General features: G+C 41.7%; 1 protein-coding gene across 6 annotated transcripts in view; it reads right to left on the bottom strand.

Moving 5' to 3' along the window:
* Disp1 (dispatched RND transporter family member 1) overlaps positions 1 to 17,988 on the bottom strand; it is a 155,123-nt gene that overhangs the window by 19,272 nt on the left and 117,863 nt on the right. For 5 of the 6 annotated variants that reach the window (XM_036202824.1, XM_036202825.1, XM_036202827.1 and 2 more), the window contains one exon: positions 3,505 to 3,534. In XM_036202824.1, the coding sequence (XP_036058717.1) occupies positions 3,505 to 3,534 (30 nt within the window). Of the gene's footprint in view, positions 1 to 3,504; positions 3,535 to 3,694; positions 3,730 to 17,988 lie in introns of those variants that run through there. The other variant, XM_036202829.1, reaches the window with a different exon arrangement.

Raw genomic sequence — 17,988 nt, 5'->3', positions numbered from 1 at the left:
ATTTCCAGGCTTACTCTGGAAATAGACCAGAAATAGCTGTGAAGTGAGTGTCTTACAGAACTACCTTATGCTCAGGTCACTGACATCACAGGAACCTCCACAGTGAATTATTTGCTTCTCTCCTGGCTTACCCTTTGTGGTCTCTCCAGAAAACTGTTCTCTCCACAAACTTTCCTGGAAGGGTGTAACTTGACTGGATGTCCCTTTCCTGACCACCCCCAATGCCTCAACCCCAGTAGCTTTCACTCTCCTGACTCTGGCACTGCCCAAATCAACTTAATGGTCTTGGTTTCCATCTTACTGATCTGAGCAAATTTTAAGATCCTGTGTCCTCTCTGCTTTCCTAAAGAATCCTTCCTCCCCCAGCTTATTGCTTCCCCCAATAACCCTCCCAACTTCTGTTATCCCTCAAGGGCAGGCATTTCACAATGTTTCTAGTGGCATCAATCAGATTTGAAAAAATTCACACACAAAAACAGGACAAACAACTCTTTCCTTCATGTGAGGCTACAAATTCATCTAATAGTACATCAAATAGTAAGATGCAAGATTGGCAGAAAGATCTGTGCTTGAGGAATTTTATTGCTAAGTGCAGAAAATCAGACAGGTACAGGTATCTACAAAAGCAGGCAAACTGGGGGCTTTAGAACAGGACTGATGTTTGGCCAATGAAAACGAAGAGATTATTTCCAGGAGAGGTGGGAACTGGAAAATCAGGAAAGGCTTTTCTGAGTAAGTTGTATTTATAGGTAGTTATGGTAAAAGGAAGAAATTAAGAGTCTTAAAAAAATCAATTTGGTAACAGAGGAAAACCCAAGTCTTTTCAAAATGTTAAAATTTTAGTCTGCTGAGAAAAATCATTATTTCCAGAAAAATGAGATTATTTTTGTTAATATGGAATGTTTATCTGTATATCTTTTCTCATGTCTCTGTCTCTCTTCCAGGAAGAGGCAAAAATGGAAGAACTAGACAAAGTATGGCCGCTACAAACAGCACAACAGAACATGAGTAGGGCTTGAAAAGGAAGGAACTTATGCCACATGCTAGCATATGATGACCTGGAGGGCCTCATGCTGAACAGAACGCGTCAGTCACCCTGGACAAGAGCTGGATGATTCTCCTCAATGACATACTTAGAGCAGTCAAACTTACAGAGACAAAAAGTAGCATTGTGGTTGCCAAGACTATAAGGAAATGAGGATAAAGTTATTGTGCAGCATTTCAGTTTATAAGTGGAAAATATGAATATATATGAATATACATAAAATGTCACAAAACGGTACTCTTCAAAATGGTTGAAACTCATGCTGGGGAGCTGGCTCAGTGGATAAAGCACTTGCTCTGTGAGCAAAAGGACCCAAGTTTGGATCCTCAGCACTGGGTAAAGCCAGGCACTGGGGACTGAGACGGGCAGATCCTGGGAACTGCTTCCTGGATGAAAGAGCAAGGTCAAGGGTCAATGAGAGGTCCTGTCTCTAAAACTAAGGTGGAGAGTGACAGAGGAAGGAGCTGACATTGAGCTCCAGCCTCCATACTATGAACACAGACGAGATCCCCGGCCCCCAAATAGTTAAACTGCAGATGCTGCTTACTTAGTTCTGGAGCCCTTGTTTAACAGGTGCTGAGCCCTGGGCCCAACTCCTAGATCACAAACACCCAAGAAGGTTAAAATGTAATTTATATATTATTATTATTATTTTGTTACCAAAATCGTAAGTGTTATTTCAACCAGGAGAGTTTGCAAATGAGAATTTTAGTTTAGACAGTGAGTGCTCCCCTTGGGAGGCCGAGTTTTGCCCTAGACAGTGGTCTCAACCTTCCCGGTGCTGTAACTCTTACTACAGTTCCTCGTGTTGTGGTGACCCCCAACCATAAATTTACTTCATCTCTGTTTCATAACTGTAATCTTGCTATTGTTATGAATTATAATGAAAATGTGCGACATGTAGGATTACATGTGACCCTATGAAAGGGCTGTCCGACCCTAAGGGCTCATGACCCCACAGGTTGAGAACTGCTGCTCCACACAGTGAGTGCTCCCCTCGGGAGGGTTGGATTCTTCTCTCTTGAGCTTCTGTGGCAGCTGAATCTCACAGGCCACTTCAAGATTAAGTGTGGTGACACTGTACCTAGAATCATGTTGTGTAAGAACATAGGACAGCATCTTGACTTTATTTTCAAGAATTCTATTTATTTAAAGTTTTCTAGGATTTGGCAGTTAATACTGAATATGGCTCTGCCACCACTGTGGCATCAAGGGTCTCACAACTGCCTGTAGCTCTAGACTTCAGATCTGACACCACTGGCCTTCAGAGGCATCCACACTCATGTGCATATACATATACAGACATATACATACACACACACACACACACACACACACACACACACAATTTAAAAAATAAAAAATTTGGGGCTGGAGAGATGGCTCAGAGGTTAAGAGCACTGCTTGCTCTTCCAAAGGCTCTGAGTTCAATTCCCAGCAATCACATGGTGGCTCACAACCATCTGTAATGAGACCTGGTGCCCTCTTCTGGCCTGCAAATAAATAAATCTTAAAAAAATAAAAATAAACATTTGACATTCAAAGAGGGGGTCAAGATCATGATGGGGAACCCACAGAGACAGCTGACCGGTGCTAGTTGGAGCTCACTGACTCTAGACTGACAGCTTGGGAACCTGCATGGGATCGAACTAGGCCCGCCGAATGTGGGTGACAGTTGTGTGACTTGATCTGTTTGTGGGGTCACTGGCAGCAGGACCAGGACTTATCCCAGGTGCATGAACTGGCTTTTTGGAGCCCATTCCCTGTGGTGGGATACCTTGCTCAGCCTTGATACAATGGGGAGGGGCTAGGCTCTCCTTCAACTTGGTATGCCAGACTTTGTTGACTACCATGGGGGACCTTACCCACTCTGAGGAGTGGATGGGGCAGAGTGGGAGGGAGGTGAGAAGGCAGGAGAAGGGGAGGGAGGGGGAACTGGGGTTAGTATGTAAAATGAAAAAAAAAATTAATAAATAAACATTTAATAATAAAAATAAAATAAAATAAAACATTTCCACATAAACAAATACCTTCATCTTAATCCAGTTACAGTTTCTCACAAAGAAAAATATCCAATGCATTTGAAACAAACTAGCATTAATTCAACTAGTTGGCAGGATGGTCGGTACTGTTATTCAACAAATAAGATAATGGAGGTGCATGTGACCCTGCCCCCTCCTGCCAACAAAAAGGATAGAGAAGCCAACTTAAATAGGAAAGAATGCAAAGTAGCTAGACAAATATAAATGCAGACTCCAAGAGAATTTAAAGGGTAAGAAAATCTACTGTAAGTCTGAAAAGTACTTTTATAGATATGTGGTTCTGAAAGCAGTCAATGTATAAGAAATGTACTTTTCCTTCATAAAAATATGAATGAAAAAGGTGGAAAGAACAAAGTGTAGAAAAAGCAGAGGAATGGAGAAGTTTATTAGCAAACAAGATGACTTAAATTACTCTACCTTCTCGGGAACTTGAAAGGTCTGGATGGCCTGGAAAAAAAGGAACAAGCAAAGAAATAATGATCAGAAACAAAGCTGTGTACTGTAAGGACACCCCCAAACCCTCCACATGCCAATGCTTGACTTAGTATCCCTCCCATGAAGGCTCCCAGGAGGGTTAAGAGAGATGGCCTAGTGGGTGTCAACACACATGGAGAGAGTGAACCTCTACTACAGGGCCTCTGTACTCCCGAGGACATGCTCAAGTGGCCGCCAACAGGTGAGGAGTCCTTTGAGCATTCCCGAGGGAATCACAGCAGGACCCTATGGCCACCAGATTCACTCCTCTCTCTCTGACAAGAGTTCTCATCCCCAAGCCTCTGGTCTAAGCAGCCTCCTCTCACCCCCCAACATGACATCAATACCTTCTTGTGCTAAAAATATTCTGTTTCCTCTTTGAGATACCAGCTGACTCTCTTGTTTTGATTTCTTACTACTCACTTCCCCATCCACTTTGACAAGGATGGGCTTGTGTTTCAAGTCGCCACCTTCCAGTGTCTATAGCCATCCCTCTCGTCACTGTCCACCCAAATACATAACACTAACCCCGCTGAAGAAATCCCAAACTCAGCCTCAACTTCTGAACTCTTTATCCCTACTAGATCCATTAATTTCTCATTTGCTGGCCCATGGTAACCTTTTAAATAAATATTTGGTGAACAAACAAAGCCCACTCTTCATGTTTCACTGCTCTAAAGCACAGTGGCTCACAGTGTGGCCCAAAGACCACAGCGATTTCCTGAGACCCTTTTATGAGGTCTGTGAGGGTCCAAATATGTACCTATTGAAGGACAGATTTTCTTCATATACTTCGAACAGGCTGCAACACACTGCCTCCAATCAAAACCCTGTTCTGGTCTGATGACCATACATCAGAGAGACCCACAAGAAAAGAATAGGGGTATGCACACCACAAGCTGTATTGTTAAAGTATTTTTCATAAAAATGTTAACTTATACTAATATATAATGGACTTATTATATATAGCTATTTTCAGTATTGAAGATTGAACACAGCCTCACATACACGAAGAAAGTATTCCAACAAACTTATTAAAGACTCTCTTTTTGTAATTTTTGAGGGAGGATCTCACCAAGTTGTTTGAGCTTGCATTGACTTGCCTCAAATGTGTCATCCTCATATCTCACCTTCCTGAGTAGCTGGCATTACAGGTTTGCTTTCCCAGGCCTGGATTACTATTATTAATTTATTCATTTATGTATTTATCTTTTTGAGATGGGGTTTCTTTGTGTAGCCCTAGCTATACTAGAACTCACTTTGTAGAGCAGGCTGGTCTTGAACTTAGAGAGATCTACCTGTCTTTGCCTCCTGAGTGTTGGGATTAAAAGGTGTGCATCACCACTACCTGGTTATTATTATTATTATTATTATTATTATTATTATCATCAAGTTAAATAACTTAAATTTTCTCAGGGTCAATATCAATATGGCACATTTCGGCTATTACACATGAAACAAAACCTCTTTCCATTTGTGTAAAGGGGCCATGAGAACAAAAGTTTGAGAATGACTTCTTTAATACAGTCAGTTCATGTGACTATCTGCCGACCAAATGACTGTATTTCCTAGCTTCCAATGCTCCCCAAGCGAAATCTACTGCAACCCACTGCACTCAGAGGAAAGAAAGCAATCTGCAACGCTGCCTCCAATTCTCCACCCCAAGCTTTGACTCCTCCCACCCAAGCTTTGACTCCTCCCACCCAAGCTTTGACCCCTCCCACCCAAGCTTTGACTCCTCCCACCCAAGCTTTGACTCCTCCCACCCAAGCTTTGACTCCTCCCACCCAAGCTTTGACCCCTCCTACCCAAGCTTTGACTCCTCCCACAGTTCACAGCCTACTCTGAGGGTTCGTGTTCTCTCTCTCTCTCTCTCTCTCTGTCTCTCTCTGTCTCTCTCTCTCTCTCTCTCTCTCTGTGTCTCTCTCTCTCTCTCTCTCTCTCTCTTTCTCTCTTTCTCTCTCTCCCCTTTCTTTCTTGGAGGGTCATCCTCAAGTCTTTTTAAAATTTTTTTACTCATTTGACATACCACCCACAGATCCCCTGTATCTCACCCCTCCTGCTCCTCGCCCTGCCTTCCCCTTCCCCCTCCCCCACATCTCCTCCTCTAACAGGGTAAGTTCTCCCATGAGGGAAGACAGTTAAGCCTGGTAAATTCAGCTGAGGCAGGACCTAGCCCCTCCCTGCTTTATCAGTGGTTAGCAAAGAGTTCCACCATAGGTAATGGGATCCAGAAAGCCGGCTCATACACCAGGGATAGATCCTGATCACATTGCCATGGGCCCCTCAAACAAACCCAGCTACACAACCGTCTCCTGTATGCAGAATGCCTAGTCTGGTCCCATGCAGGAGTGAAAGTTTTCTTTCTTATTTTCATTTCCATTTGTCATTAAATTTCTTTAAAATGTATTTATCTAATTCCCAGTAAAGCCATGAATAATAGACAGGCTCCCAAACCATGGACTTTGCATTGTAGAATGCACAGTGTGTGAATCTGTTTCTACGAAAGACATGTGTTCTGCATTTCATGCTTTATTCACAATCTATTAAAAAGGTCACATCCAAGAAGGGGAACAACTGCTGAGACCAGAGGTCCAGAAATGGATCTTAGAGAGCGTACATTTCTGATTCTGTTCCATCCCCAGTTTCAGAGATGACCTCCTCTGGCTTCTGGCCACTTCCATTCTCAGCAGCAGAGCTGTAAGGAGAACTGGAGCTTCTTTAAGAAAAAACGTTTTTATTTGAAACAAAATTACATAGCCTTCCCTCATCGCTTCCCCTACTCCAGTCTTTCCCATTTCTTCTTCCCACTCTCAAATTGAAAGCCTTTTCCTCTGATTATTATTGGTGTGTGTGTGTGTGTGTATGTGTGTGTGTGTGTGTGTGTGTGTGCGCGCGCGCACGCACATATATAAATACACGCAGCCGAGTCCACTGTTGTTGTTATCACTCTGCACTGGACAGCCACTAAGAGGGCTTTTATCTGGGAGAGGCTAATTCTCCTTCCCTCTGCAGCCAGTGCTTACGTGTAGGTCCTTGTCTAGGGCTGGGACCTACAGAATCCTCCCCTCCACACTGACACTCCCACTGACAGTGCCAGTGTTGCAGTCCTGTTGATGTAGCCCTTTCTCTGAAGTGCCTGGATGATCTGATGCTCTCTGAGCTGTGCCTATGAGTGTTTCTATAACCATGAAAGAAGGGAACCCAGAGGACAACTGTAAAATATTAATCTGCACTTAAGAGCTCCCTCCCTCCCTCTCTCTCTCTCTCTCTCTCTCTCTCTCTCTGTCTCATTGTCAGAACCAGGCTACTTTACACTTTCCTATATTGTCTTCCTTTGGTCTGTGTCTCTGCATCCTATAGTAGGGTTCTATGAATCAGTGCCTCAGGAACTCCTACTTGGATAGTTAAATCAAAAGTTCCTTTTTTAAACAAAGCATGCTACATGCACTCTTTGACTGTGGTATTGTAACTTAAGCATAAGTGCTCAGCTGGCACCCTCCTCATCTAAACCACACAGAAGGTCATTGTCTTTTCTCTGGTTTAGGACTTGGGATATTTGTAAATATCCTGGTAGTGCTGACTGTAATGTTATCTACGATGGCTCCCCCAGACCTTTTACATTTGTTTCTCCATGCCTAATTCAATAATAATTTTTCTTGGTAGCAGTTTTCTTTATCTAATTTTCCTAAGGCAAACATTTTCTTCGTAAAGAACAAAAGAGCTTTCTTTCAGAGCCTATACACAAATGGAGTGTGCTAAAATTTTTTAAATTAGAAGGCACGATGACAAAGACAAGACCACCTAGCATCCACATGTTTGATAAGCGCTTGTGTCAAGTGCTGGGAGGGGAAACCAGCTCTGCCAATCACTGCGCAGGCCAGGGGCTGCACACTGCAGATGGTGAACAGGCACAGCCAGCATGGGGCAGAGTTTAGGAACAAACAGGCAAAGCGCCCTTTCCATACAGATGTTTACTCCTGGAGAAACCATGAAGCAATTAACTTCTTTTGAATAAATCTATGGGAGAATCCATGAACCTGTATTTTTTAATGTAATTACATACTAATTTTTATTATAAAAGCATTGAGGGGCTGGAGAGATGGCTCAGCCATTAAAGGCTAGGCTCACAACCAAAAAATAAAAGCATTGAGATATAATTCATATGCCACATATACATTCACTTAAGGTAATATATATGTGCATATATGTATTTTTTAGAGATCAGTAACCAAAATCACAACTACACACAGACATTTAAAGACTAAGCCATAGGAACCCCATAGATGGAGCTATTAATGAGCTCTGAGAAAAACTTAATTTGTATACAGTGAGACAAAGGCGCTGAGCAGAGACACACCCACTGCACACTGTACCTCCATCTCTAACTCAGTCTTCTAGTCACACACGTCCTCAGGACCTCTTGAAATTCCACAAGTTAAGAGATGTTGCTATCTTTAGACCAAAAGCGGTCCATAGCTATAATTCTGGACTCTGTCACAGTAAGATTTGCAAAGAAATGGGATTTTATGGTATACATTTGGACTGTACAGTATGCGAACATTCTTTCTTCCCACTCAAGCCCATCACATTTTGTTTTTCAACCGAGAAGTTCGTTGTGGATCTATGACCACTTTACTCCCTACAGAGAGGATTCTTTCTGCTTCACAGCAGACTTCATTTTACTTTCAATTTGAGACAATATGTAGAAACTGTCAACATCAGCTGAAAAAGAAAAATTGAGGTTACCACGAAGATACCCTGTCCTGGGGAAACATTCCATTCTTTTGAAGTCTCTGTACTAACAAGCATGACCAGCAGATGTTGGACACACACCCATGACACCAGAGAGAAGAGCTGAAAGCCCTCTGATTTGCAGGCCTGCTTCTTTAACATCCTCAAAATGATATCGTGGAAAGAGGTCATGTGAAGGAAGCTGAATTTGACTAGTGTTTCCTCTGTCCATCACAGCGTTCACATTTGACCTTTAATATCCAGCTAATAGAAATCCAGAATGACTTTTCATCTTAATTTCAGTGTCCGGTGCTAATCAATAACCAGTAAAAACAGATACATAAATCATCTCCTTTTCACGGGCTTAATTCACCTTTTGGCATTGGAGTCAAAGCACACATCAGCTTCCAGACAGCCAAACCATCCAACCCAAGAAACACCAGCCTTGAGCGGCAACATCTGCCTGTTCTTTGGTTAGATTAAGTCTCTGTGCCTGCAGAGAAGGCCTAAAGAAAGGTAGCGGTTGCATACTCTGTAACACTCTTGCACACCGTGCCATAGCTAAGGGGGTCTTGACAGCTCCCTAGCTGTGGACTGGCTGCAGTACCATTCTCTTCCTCAAGAAAGCATCAAATAGGCTTTTAAAATGCACTTGGAAACTGAAGCACTCATAATGAGTAACAGCCACCAGTACCTCATGCCAGGGGAGGGCAATGGTTCTGGGCAGCTAGTGACTACTGCCCAGTGCATGTTCACACAAGGCAGCAGCGGTCAGTGGAGAGCGGAGAGGTGACTGGAGCTTTCAAAGGTGACAGAAAAAGGGAAGTGGAGAAGTGAAGTTCCCAGGGGCATACAGGCTCTAGGTCTATTTCCCTCAATTTCTTTTCAGTTTTGGAAAATTCTTGAAAAGAAAGAAGGCGAGACTGTAGGACAAAGGAGTGAAGATATGGATTAATAAAAACAAACAAACAAACAAACAAACAAAAAAAAAACCTGCCCTAGCTGAGGTCTTCCTGGTAACTGCAGAATTACCATTATGGCTACCTAAGAGACAGTGCCAGCTTTATGCATTCCAATTACCTCCTCCTAGCATTTGTAAGAGCAAACCTATACAAAATGGCTTTGGGTACTTCTGAGCTTTATGGTTGTCTCTAAATGAAAGCTGGAAAATGCCTCAAGCAGCACTTTGGGTCTTGGCAGTACAAGGCACCTCGCCATGGCATCTCTGTAAGAGGATTCTCTGCAAGGAATGACTTTGCTGATGTGTTAGAAGAAAGAATCTGAAAAGTGGAATCCACACTTTGATGAGCACTCTTTCAAAGATTTCCAACAAAAACAAAACTGTTCTTCACCATTAAGTATTTCCATGAATCATCACTGGCACACAGCTACATCTGAAGATGAAACAGATACCCGGAGACAAGCTAAGCCTGGATTCCATGGCATTTTTCACGCACCACAGATGAATGTTTACAGTCTGTGTCAAGTGACTTGAAGGATAACAATAACCACAACTGTGTGTGTAGTGCATTTCCTGAATGCTTAAGAGATGCAGGTCCAGAAGTGCTACCTATCTTGCTATTGGAAATAACTGCACAGAGGCTGGGCTACTACACAAAATTAACCAAGAGGGGAGAAGGTGGGCGCAGGAGAGCAGTACTGAAGGAGCACCTGATGAACACCAAGCACTTCCTAAATGTTAGAAATAAATTTAGCATACGTTCAATTAATATTTTAAATATGAGGAATCTGTGTATAAGAGAATAGTGAAACCAGAAGGTATGTGGGAAGAGCAGAGGTTTATCTAAACTTCATGAGCAAGTCCCTGCATTGCTCAATGTTTGGGAGCTAGTATGGGTAACAGCTTTCTGAAAATCATTGATCATTATCTGATGGAAAAATACATTACTACTGTTCTTTTGGGAATGCTGTCAAGCATGGTTAAGTAATATAGACAACTCATGAAGAAATAAATACAAAGCTCTTCATTTATAGGTTCTGTGAACCTCTATGGATTACTTTACAGGTTTCAACAACACTGGCCAATAGCTGAGTATAAAAGATTGGTGGGGACTAATGGTAGGACTCAGTGTCAGAGCACCTGCTCAGCATGCACAGAACTGGGGTGATTCTCAGCACTGTTGAAGACAGGGCGTAACACCCACAAGCATGATTGGCACAAGGCCTTTAGAACTGTAAGGAACCTCAAGAGTCACCCATTCAAAGGAGAAAATGTTCTCAGGCCACAGAGTAATTAGTGGGAGAGCCAGGTCTATAATGCACATCCATCCCTGAAAAAGAAAAGCTTCACACTGATACAGGCTGGGGCATTATTGCTTGTTAACTCAAAATGGACAGAAGGCCAAGTGGGAAAAGCTTCTTCTTCACCAACAACTGCTACAGGTAGACAACAGGGTGTATGCAGGGATGCTCACTGAGGTGTGGGGGGAACTGAGAGCAAGCCGAATGCCAATCTATCAGCAAGGATGCCTAAACAAATGGTGGTGTGCCCGTGCTGAGATACAGCACAGAATGAACACACACACACACACACACACACACACACACACACACACACACACACACGCTAATACGGACAGGGCTGCAGGACAAAGCTAAGTTTCCCACAAGTCATACGCTGGTTATATGAGCTACATATAAACATACAGATGCATTTGCAAACCGGCAAGGGAGTGAGCCAAGACAGCATAAATGTTTATCACAGGGACACAGGAGGGATGAGAAGAGGATCAGGAGTGGGCTCTACCTTGTGTGTCTTCATTTTGTCAAGATTACTATGTAGATGAAAAGAAGCAACATTATACCCCAATGAGAAGTTTTCAAAGAACTCAAAATAGAGTGAATTAAAAAACTATATTTAATTCTATTTAAGTCAAATATTTACTACACTTAAACTAAATTTCATCAAGTATCCTTACATCACTGGAATCACCTGTGTGATTAATTTTATTAACTTCTTACAAATACCCAGTCCCCATCCTGGGATCTGGTATAGTAGGTCCTGGAGTACAGCCTATAGAGTCAGAGCTTGGGCCACTGCCTTAGGCAATCTGCCAGGAAAATATGACCTGTAGGGAAACACAGTGCGAGACCAATACAAGAAATACTCAAAATTTAATGGCACACTCTAAATTAAGTGAATGAGGCAGGAGAACCCAGCTGCATGCTCCAAAAGGCATCTCCTGGGACTTGAGCTGAGAAGTAGAACTTGAAATAGGTGCTCTGGGAAAGGTTCAACAGGTAGTCAGGAGGCAAATGCTGGGCCAGCACCTGTACAGGACACTCTCTACACAGCATGCACACAGCCAGCACGAACCTGAACGGGGAGGAGGACTAAAGACTAGCATTTGGGGGATCAAGAGACAAAGGTGAGGACCGAGACAGGAAGCCATTCAAGTCCCCAGCAAGACCTGACCTTGTGGAGACAGCTGCTCTGGAGGCCTGTTCTGGTAGTCCCAGCAGGGTAAACCAGCCCACCTCTAACATGGAACGTCACGCCCTCTTCTGGCTTCCACTGACACTTCATGTACATGGTACACATACATACATGTAGACAAAACATCCATACACATAGAATAATTACTAAATTCTTCAGTTATTTTATAATCTAACATGTAACTTTTAGTACACCTACATTCAAGGTAAAAATTACAAAATCTACTCAATATTATTAATCTTTCTTAATGTCAATTCAAAAAAGACTTTGGGGGAAGGAGTTAAAAATAACAAACCCACCGTATCACACGGAAATTACAACATGCAAGGGTCCCCTGCAGCTGTTTCATTAGCTTCATTCTCTTGGTGAGGAGGCAAATTTGTGTCCTCAAACATCTACAGAAACTTTTTAGTTACATTTCTAAGAACAGTAAGTGGTGGAACTGATTTCCCCTTACATTATACATTTTTAACTAAAAAATTTTTTAAATTTATGGGGGTTGGGGTACACCGCAGTCATAGAGCACTTTCCTTGCCATGTATGAGGCCCTGGGTACACTTGCCAGCACATTTCATGCCCACCGCACCCCCATATTTAATTCAATGACTACCAAGAACTGTATATAAACGAAGATCAAAGGAAAACTCTTCACAGTATCAAAGTCTAATAACAAAGAAAACAAAAATCAACTGAGGTTAAGAGAATCCGATTAAGGACAAACAAGAATGTCCTACAGATGAGAAAGCGTCCTCAAGCTGCAGAGATGTCCTTGTTAACTTTGCCAGTAGGGCAGTCAACCTAAACTGTATTTCTTTTTATATTTTTATGGTGCCGAGTACTGAACTCAGGACCTTGTATGTGCTCAGCATGCACTGCACCACTGAACCTCACCCCCAGCCTATTAAAATTCTAAATTCATGTATTTTTCTTACCCAGACAAGGTCTCATGTAGGCTGAGTCTGGCTTCAAACTCTCTATGCAGTAAAGGCTGGCCTTGAGCTCCAGATTCTCTGCCTCTACCTCCTAAGTGCTGGGCTCCCAGGGAGGCACCACCAGGCTCAGCTTTATTTGCAACCTTGAAACCAATTGTATATGCTAGCAATAGCCAAATAATGATGTCCCAGGATTTAGGAGCATATTGTAAGGATGATGTTTTTAATAAAAGACCACAATGAGATGTCAGAAGGCCTGTTTCCAACTGGGCTTTAACCTCTCTGGCTCCAATATCCTCATCTGTAAAATAAAGAGCTGGATTAAATTGTTTCCAAGGTCCGTTCCTGCTGTGAAATTCTATTACATTCTGCTCTGGAATTTTAGACAATTCAGATGCCTGTATCTCCTGCCTCCTGGGAAGTACTTCAACACTGTCGGGATAAAAGCTGCTGAACCAGGCACCAACCAAATTCAAACTCCTGTGTTAAACATTTCATGTACATGTCAACCAGGCTTAACACTTTAAGTATCTAAGTAAAGATTTAATGGGAGCGGGGAAAAGTGTAGTGGGAAAAACACTCAAAAATGTAATAGAAGAGCAGGGCAGAGTCTCCAGGTGCTCATTTCAGATGAGCTCGGAAACTGGCGAACGAGTGACTCCTAACCCAGATGGAAACTGGTGAGCAGGAGATGCCAAACACATTTGTGCTGGTGCTTGCCAGAGCTAGAAACACCATGGGAAACCACGCCAGGTTGTTAAAAACACTGGTGAGGGCAGGTGCAATCACCTGGCTTGCCACCTGGTGGACTTTCCTATAGCAGCGTAACTTAGAGTGCTTGACACTGAGAGGGCTTTAATCTCCAGAACATTTGCTCTGGGCTTCTCATCCAGTGTCAGAAGACCATAATAACCTTCTTCTTTTATAATTCTAAAAATGGACCTTTAGTAGGCTCACTCTAACATGTGCAAGGCCCAGGCTGGGGTTCAGTCCCCAGAACTGGGAAAAGAAAAGATTACTTGAATTCTTAAGGGAGGAGAAAAGCTTTTGTTCAAAGGTACTTTTTTTAAAGGTTGATTTTGTTGTCTATACTGAAAACAGAACACTCGTCCATACTCTCACACAGATAAAACCTGTGGCTTCCCCCATGTCTAGTACAGACATTGAACATGCATAGCATGGTTAGCACTCTGGGTTATTATTTGTCTGTGTACTTCAATTCTTCTGAAAAGTAGCTATTAGATTTGGCATAATTTATTACCACACAGTTGCAATCACATTATTTATCTCTTAATTTACACATATTTTCCTTATTTAAAGGAACTGTAAGTTAATGTTATGACATAACAACTCTGGCAAATACTTTTCCTAGTTAGTGATATGTGTATCAATTTTTTAAAAAAGTGTGTGTGTATGTGTGTGTGTGTGTGTGTGTGTGTGTGTGTGTGTGTGTGTGTATTTTTAGGAGTCAAGCTTCAAGTGTCTACTTCTACCCCATGGATCCTGGGGATTGATCTTAAGTTTGGTGGCAAGTGTCTACCCACTGAGCCATCTTGCTGCCTAACACTTTTAACATGGTTTTTCTGACACACATTTTAGCCCTTTCAATGCTGTAATTTATTTATAATTTTTATCACTACTTCTACAGTCATTTTTGATCTAAGATTGGGAAGCCTCGTTCCATTTGTTGAAGACCCAGGTCAGCCTGATTAGTTGGCCATATTATCATATCACAATTGTTGCAATTTTTATCTTCAGGAATGCCTTACATTAAGGCATTAATATAAGAAGAGCAAAATCCAAAAGCCTATTTCTACAAAAGCACATAAGAATAACATTTTGTGGCACACACATGGACCCAGGGGACAGAATTTTCAGGTCATGGACCATCCTGGTCCAGGCTATCGTCTAGTGCCATCTGGTAACAGTTTTTCACTTGGGCTTAATCACCAGTGGAGACGCATTAGAGCCTGCAGCTGACTTCCAGATCTATAACAGGAGTCACCAAGCCTTGATGTTATTTGGTGACTTGAAGAAACTGGACTGGGAAAATTAAGGGCATCTGAGGATCTATTTCTGTTGCCTGACTTCCTGAAAGAGAATTGCTCATGATTTCTTCATCTGTCAGAAGCAAAGAATTTTAGCCTGGCCTGTCTGAGCCTAAGACAGACAGACGTCAGAAGCCACAGAGTTAGGAAGAGGCTTTACTTGGGTTAGGTTTGACACACTGTAGGCCAGTTTCACCTGTCCCAGTGAAGCCATCAGTCTGTCTACCAGTTCCATTCACAGAAAAACACTGTTATAGTTTGACCGCAAAATAGGAAAGTCCCAGGATAAACTACATTTATGACACTCTAATTCCCTTGAAAACTTACAGTGTTGTTCGTGCATCTATAATGTGAAAATAACTTCAGTTAAATTCATTCAGAAAATAATGTCAGACCAAAAGAGACTATTAAAGCCGGGCAGTAGTAGCACACATCTTTAATCCCAGCACTTGGGAGGCAGAAGCAGGCAGATCTGAGCTTGAGGCCAGCCTGGTCTACAGAGTGAGTTCCAGGACACACAGGGCAACACAGAAAAAAACCTGTCTTAAAAACAAACAAAAAACCAAACAAGAGAGAAAGAGAATACACTACTAAACAGGCCATCAGCCAGACATAGGGATATTAGTTCTCCACGACATGGACACGTGCATGCTAAATCACAACCCAGAACAAAGATTCTGAAGGAACTTTCAAAAGCCTATGGATTCAATTCTCTAACAGGACATGTGGGAACTCCCACATGCTTTCCTCATGAACAGACATTTCCTACAAATGAAACTCATGCAAGATTCCCAGTCAACTGAGCATACCAAGTTTTCCCAGACCCCCATTATAGGATGAGGTATGAGAGAAAAAGGGGCTTATGAATCTGGACTCCAAGGCTTTGTCATAAATGCTCAAATCACCCTCCCATGACTTCTTCCCGACCCTAAATCTGACTCTTCCATCTGGAAAGTTTAAATCTTGCTACAGTCTTGGCATACCATCTCAGACAGAGCGATAGGAAGATGTATGACTACCTTCCCTGAGGAGGGCTGCCGAAGGACAGCCTTTTATTTTCTCAGCAGTATTAAATCAGTCTCTTGTCATCTCTTCTCCACCCTCAAATTCCAACTCACTAAGCACTTGCTGAGCAACAAAAACGCAAGAGATATAATTTCCACTCTCAAGGACCAAAATAGGAAGATGAGAGGCTCGCAAAGATGCAAGGAGGGACAAGAGGCAAGAAATGCACTCATGTCCTCAAGTCACAAACTATTCCTACCCTGTGAGGTTCTAAAATCAAAACTTTTGAAATCAGGGTGAAAAACACAAGCAGTACGTTGAAAACTAAAAGTGGACCAGTCTTCTCAAAGAAGCTACTGAGAGCAGGTGAGGCAGCTGGAAAGGGGCCTTCATCATCCTTCATCCTGTCTGACTACTGAATACAGCACAGTCCTGGCCTTTCCACTCTTCCCAGGAAGGCCAAGAGAGTGAAAAGAAACTTTAGGATGCAGATAGAGCTCTTTCAAGTCCCTCGTGTGGTCCTTTTACCATACCACTGAAGTCTTTAAAGGCACAGAATTCAATTACAGTATGGTGGGTGTTTATTTGCACACACACCTATGCCGACACTGCTTACACAATGACATTTTAGCATCCAAAAGCTTCCTGTGCTTCTTCCTAATCAATAATCACATTCTGCCCCCAGAGTCAGCTTGCAATATTCGATCATTATAGATTTGATTGTTTACTGGACTGTCTTTTATTAAGAGAAAGATAAAATTTTAAATAGAACCTCAGATCATTAAGCTTAGATTTAAGAAAATACATACAAATAATCTAGTAATATTTTCAATGTCTGACTATGAAGTGAGATTTTTACCTATCTTTTCTCTTGCAGTTTTAAGAAATATCCAGATGACTTACAAGTCATAGATCCCTAATTGAGCAATAAAATTTACCTCACACACCACATAAAACACACTTATTCCCACTAGCACTCAAAACCCATTGTGTGCCCCACATCAGCTAACATGTGTAAGCCTAACATGCACATGAGAGACGCAGGATGCAGAATCAGGTAAGATTCTTCTTCAGGGTCTGTATGAAGTGGCATTGTCAATATACTGTTTCCATGACCCAAAAGTGACTAGAGTAGTCTAAGCCTGCTCCCGATGCTCTTACAGTCATGCTGCAGTCTGTACAATCAGTGTGTGATTTCAGTTTTGTGACCTCAAGAATGAACTTGCATGGTGCCTGCAACATAGTTGGATGTGATAACTAGTTCTTCAACTACTGCTGGAACTGAAAAAGTTACAGCCAAAGTTCTCTAACATGTATGTGACATACAACTGTGATTGAAGGAGGGATTCCAAGTCTCTAGATGAGTTGTCTACCCACTGGGCATCTTTTTAAAAGCATGATGTTTACTATGTCAAAACTTTAGGATCCAAGTAAGTGCATCTAATATTGGGGGGAGGGAGACAAATCAAAGAGACCTGGACTCAGTTTCAAGTTCTTCCACATATTGTTAGCTATTGAATTAATATCTAAAATATTATTCAATTTTTCAAACCTCAGTTTCTTCTAAGTGTAGATGATAATAACAGGACTAAATTCCTTGGTTTGTTTTCAGAACTATAAAATATAATGTGATGCCTGGATATACTAAGGTACCAAAGAAGTCATTAATAATGTCATCATATATTTTAATGGCAACCTTATGCCATTAAAGCTCAATCATTTAACTAAGGACATAATACAGTGTATGATCAAATTCTGTGTCATAATTCTTAAGAGTTTTAAACTCAGACTATTATACATAACTGTGGTATCTTTCAGAATATTTTTGATAACAAACTTTATTATTAAAATGATTAGAAAGGTCATTTAATTATAAAAGTCACAAATTAAACAAAGGAGACCATAGGATAATTGGAATGTAATGTTATGTAGTCTAAGTCACAATGCTGATGCACACTCTCAGCAGATTCTGTTACCAAGTGCCATTTAATGTAGACTCGATTTATAGCTGGTTATTTCTATGTGAAATGTGTAGACCAGTGGGTGAGTAGTAGACATACATTATTCAAAATGCTCACCTCTTCCCACTTTGAAACCCTGAGGACACACTTCCAGTGTTTCACTCAAGTACATTCTGCAATAATTTAATTTTTAGGATAATTCATAATAATGGAATTTGTTTTTCTTTGCATAATGATTTTAAACAAAATGTCTTCAGGCAGTTATTTTTACTGAGTATAAATAAAATATT

Source organism: Onychomys torridus, chromosome 11, assembly GCF_903995425.1.
Source record: "Onychomys torridus chromosome 11, mOncTor1.1, whole genome shotgun sequence".
NCBI classification, from domain to species: Eukaryota; Metazoa; Chordata; class Mammalia; order Rodentia; family Cricetidae; genus Onychomys; species Onychomys torridus.
Note: the sequence above shows the minus strand (reverse complement) of the source record. Positions and strands in the feature narration are given on the sequence as shown.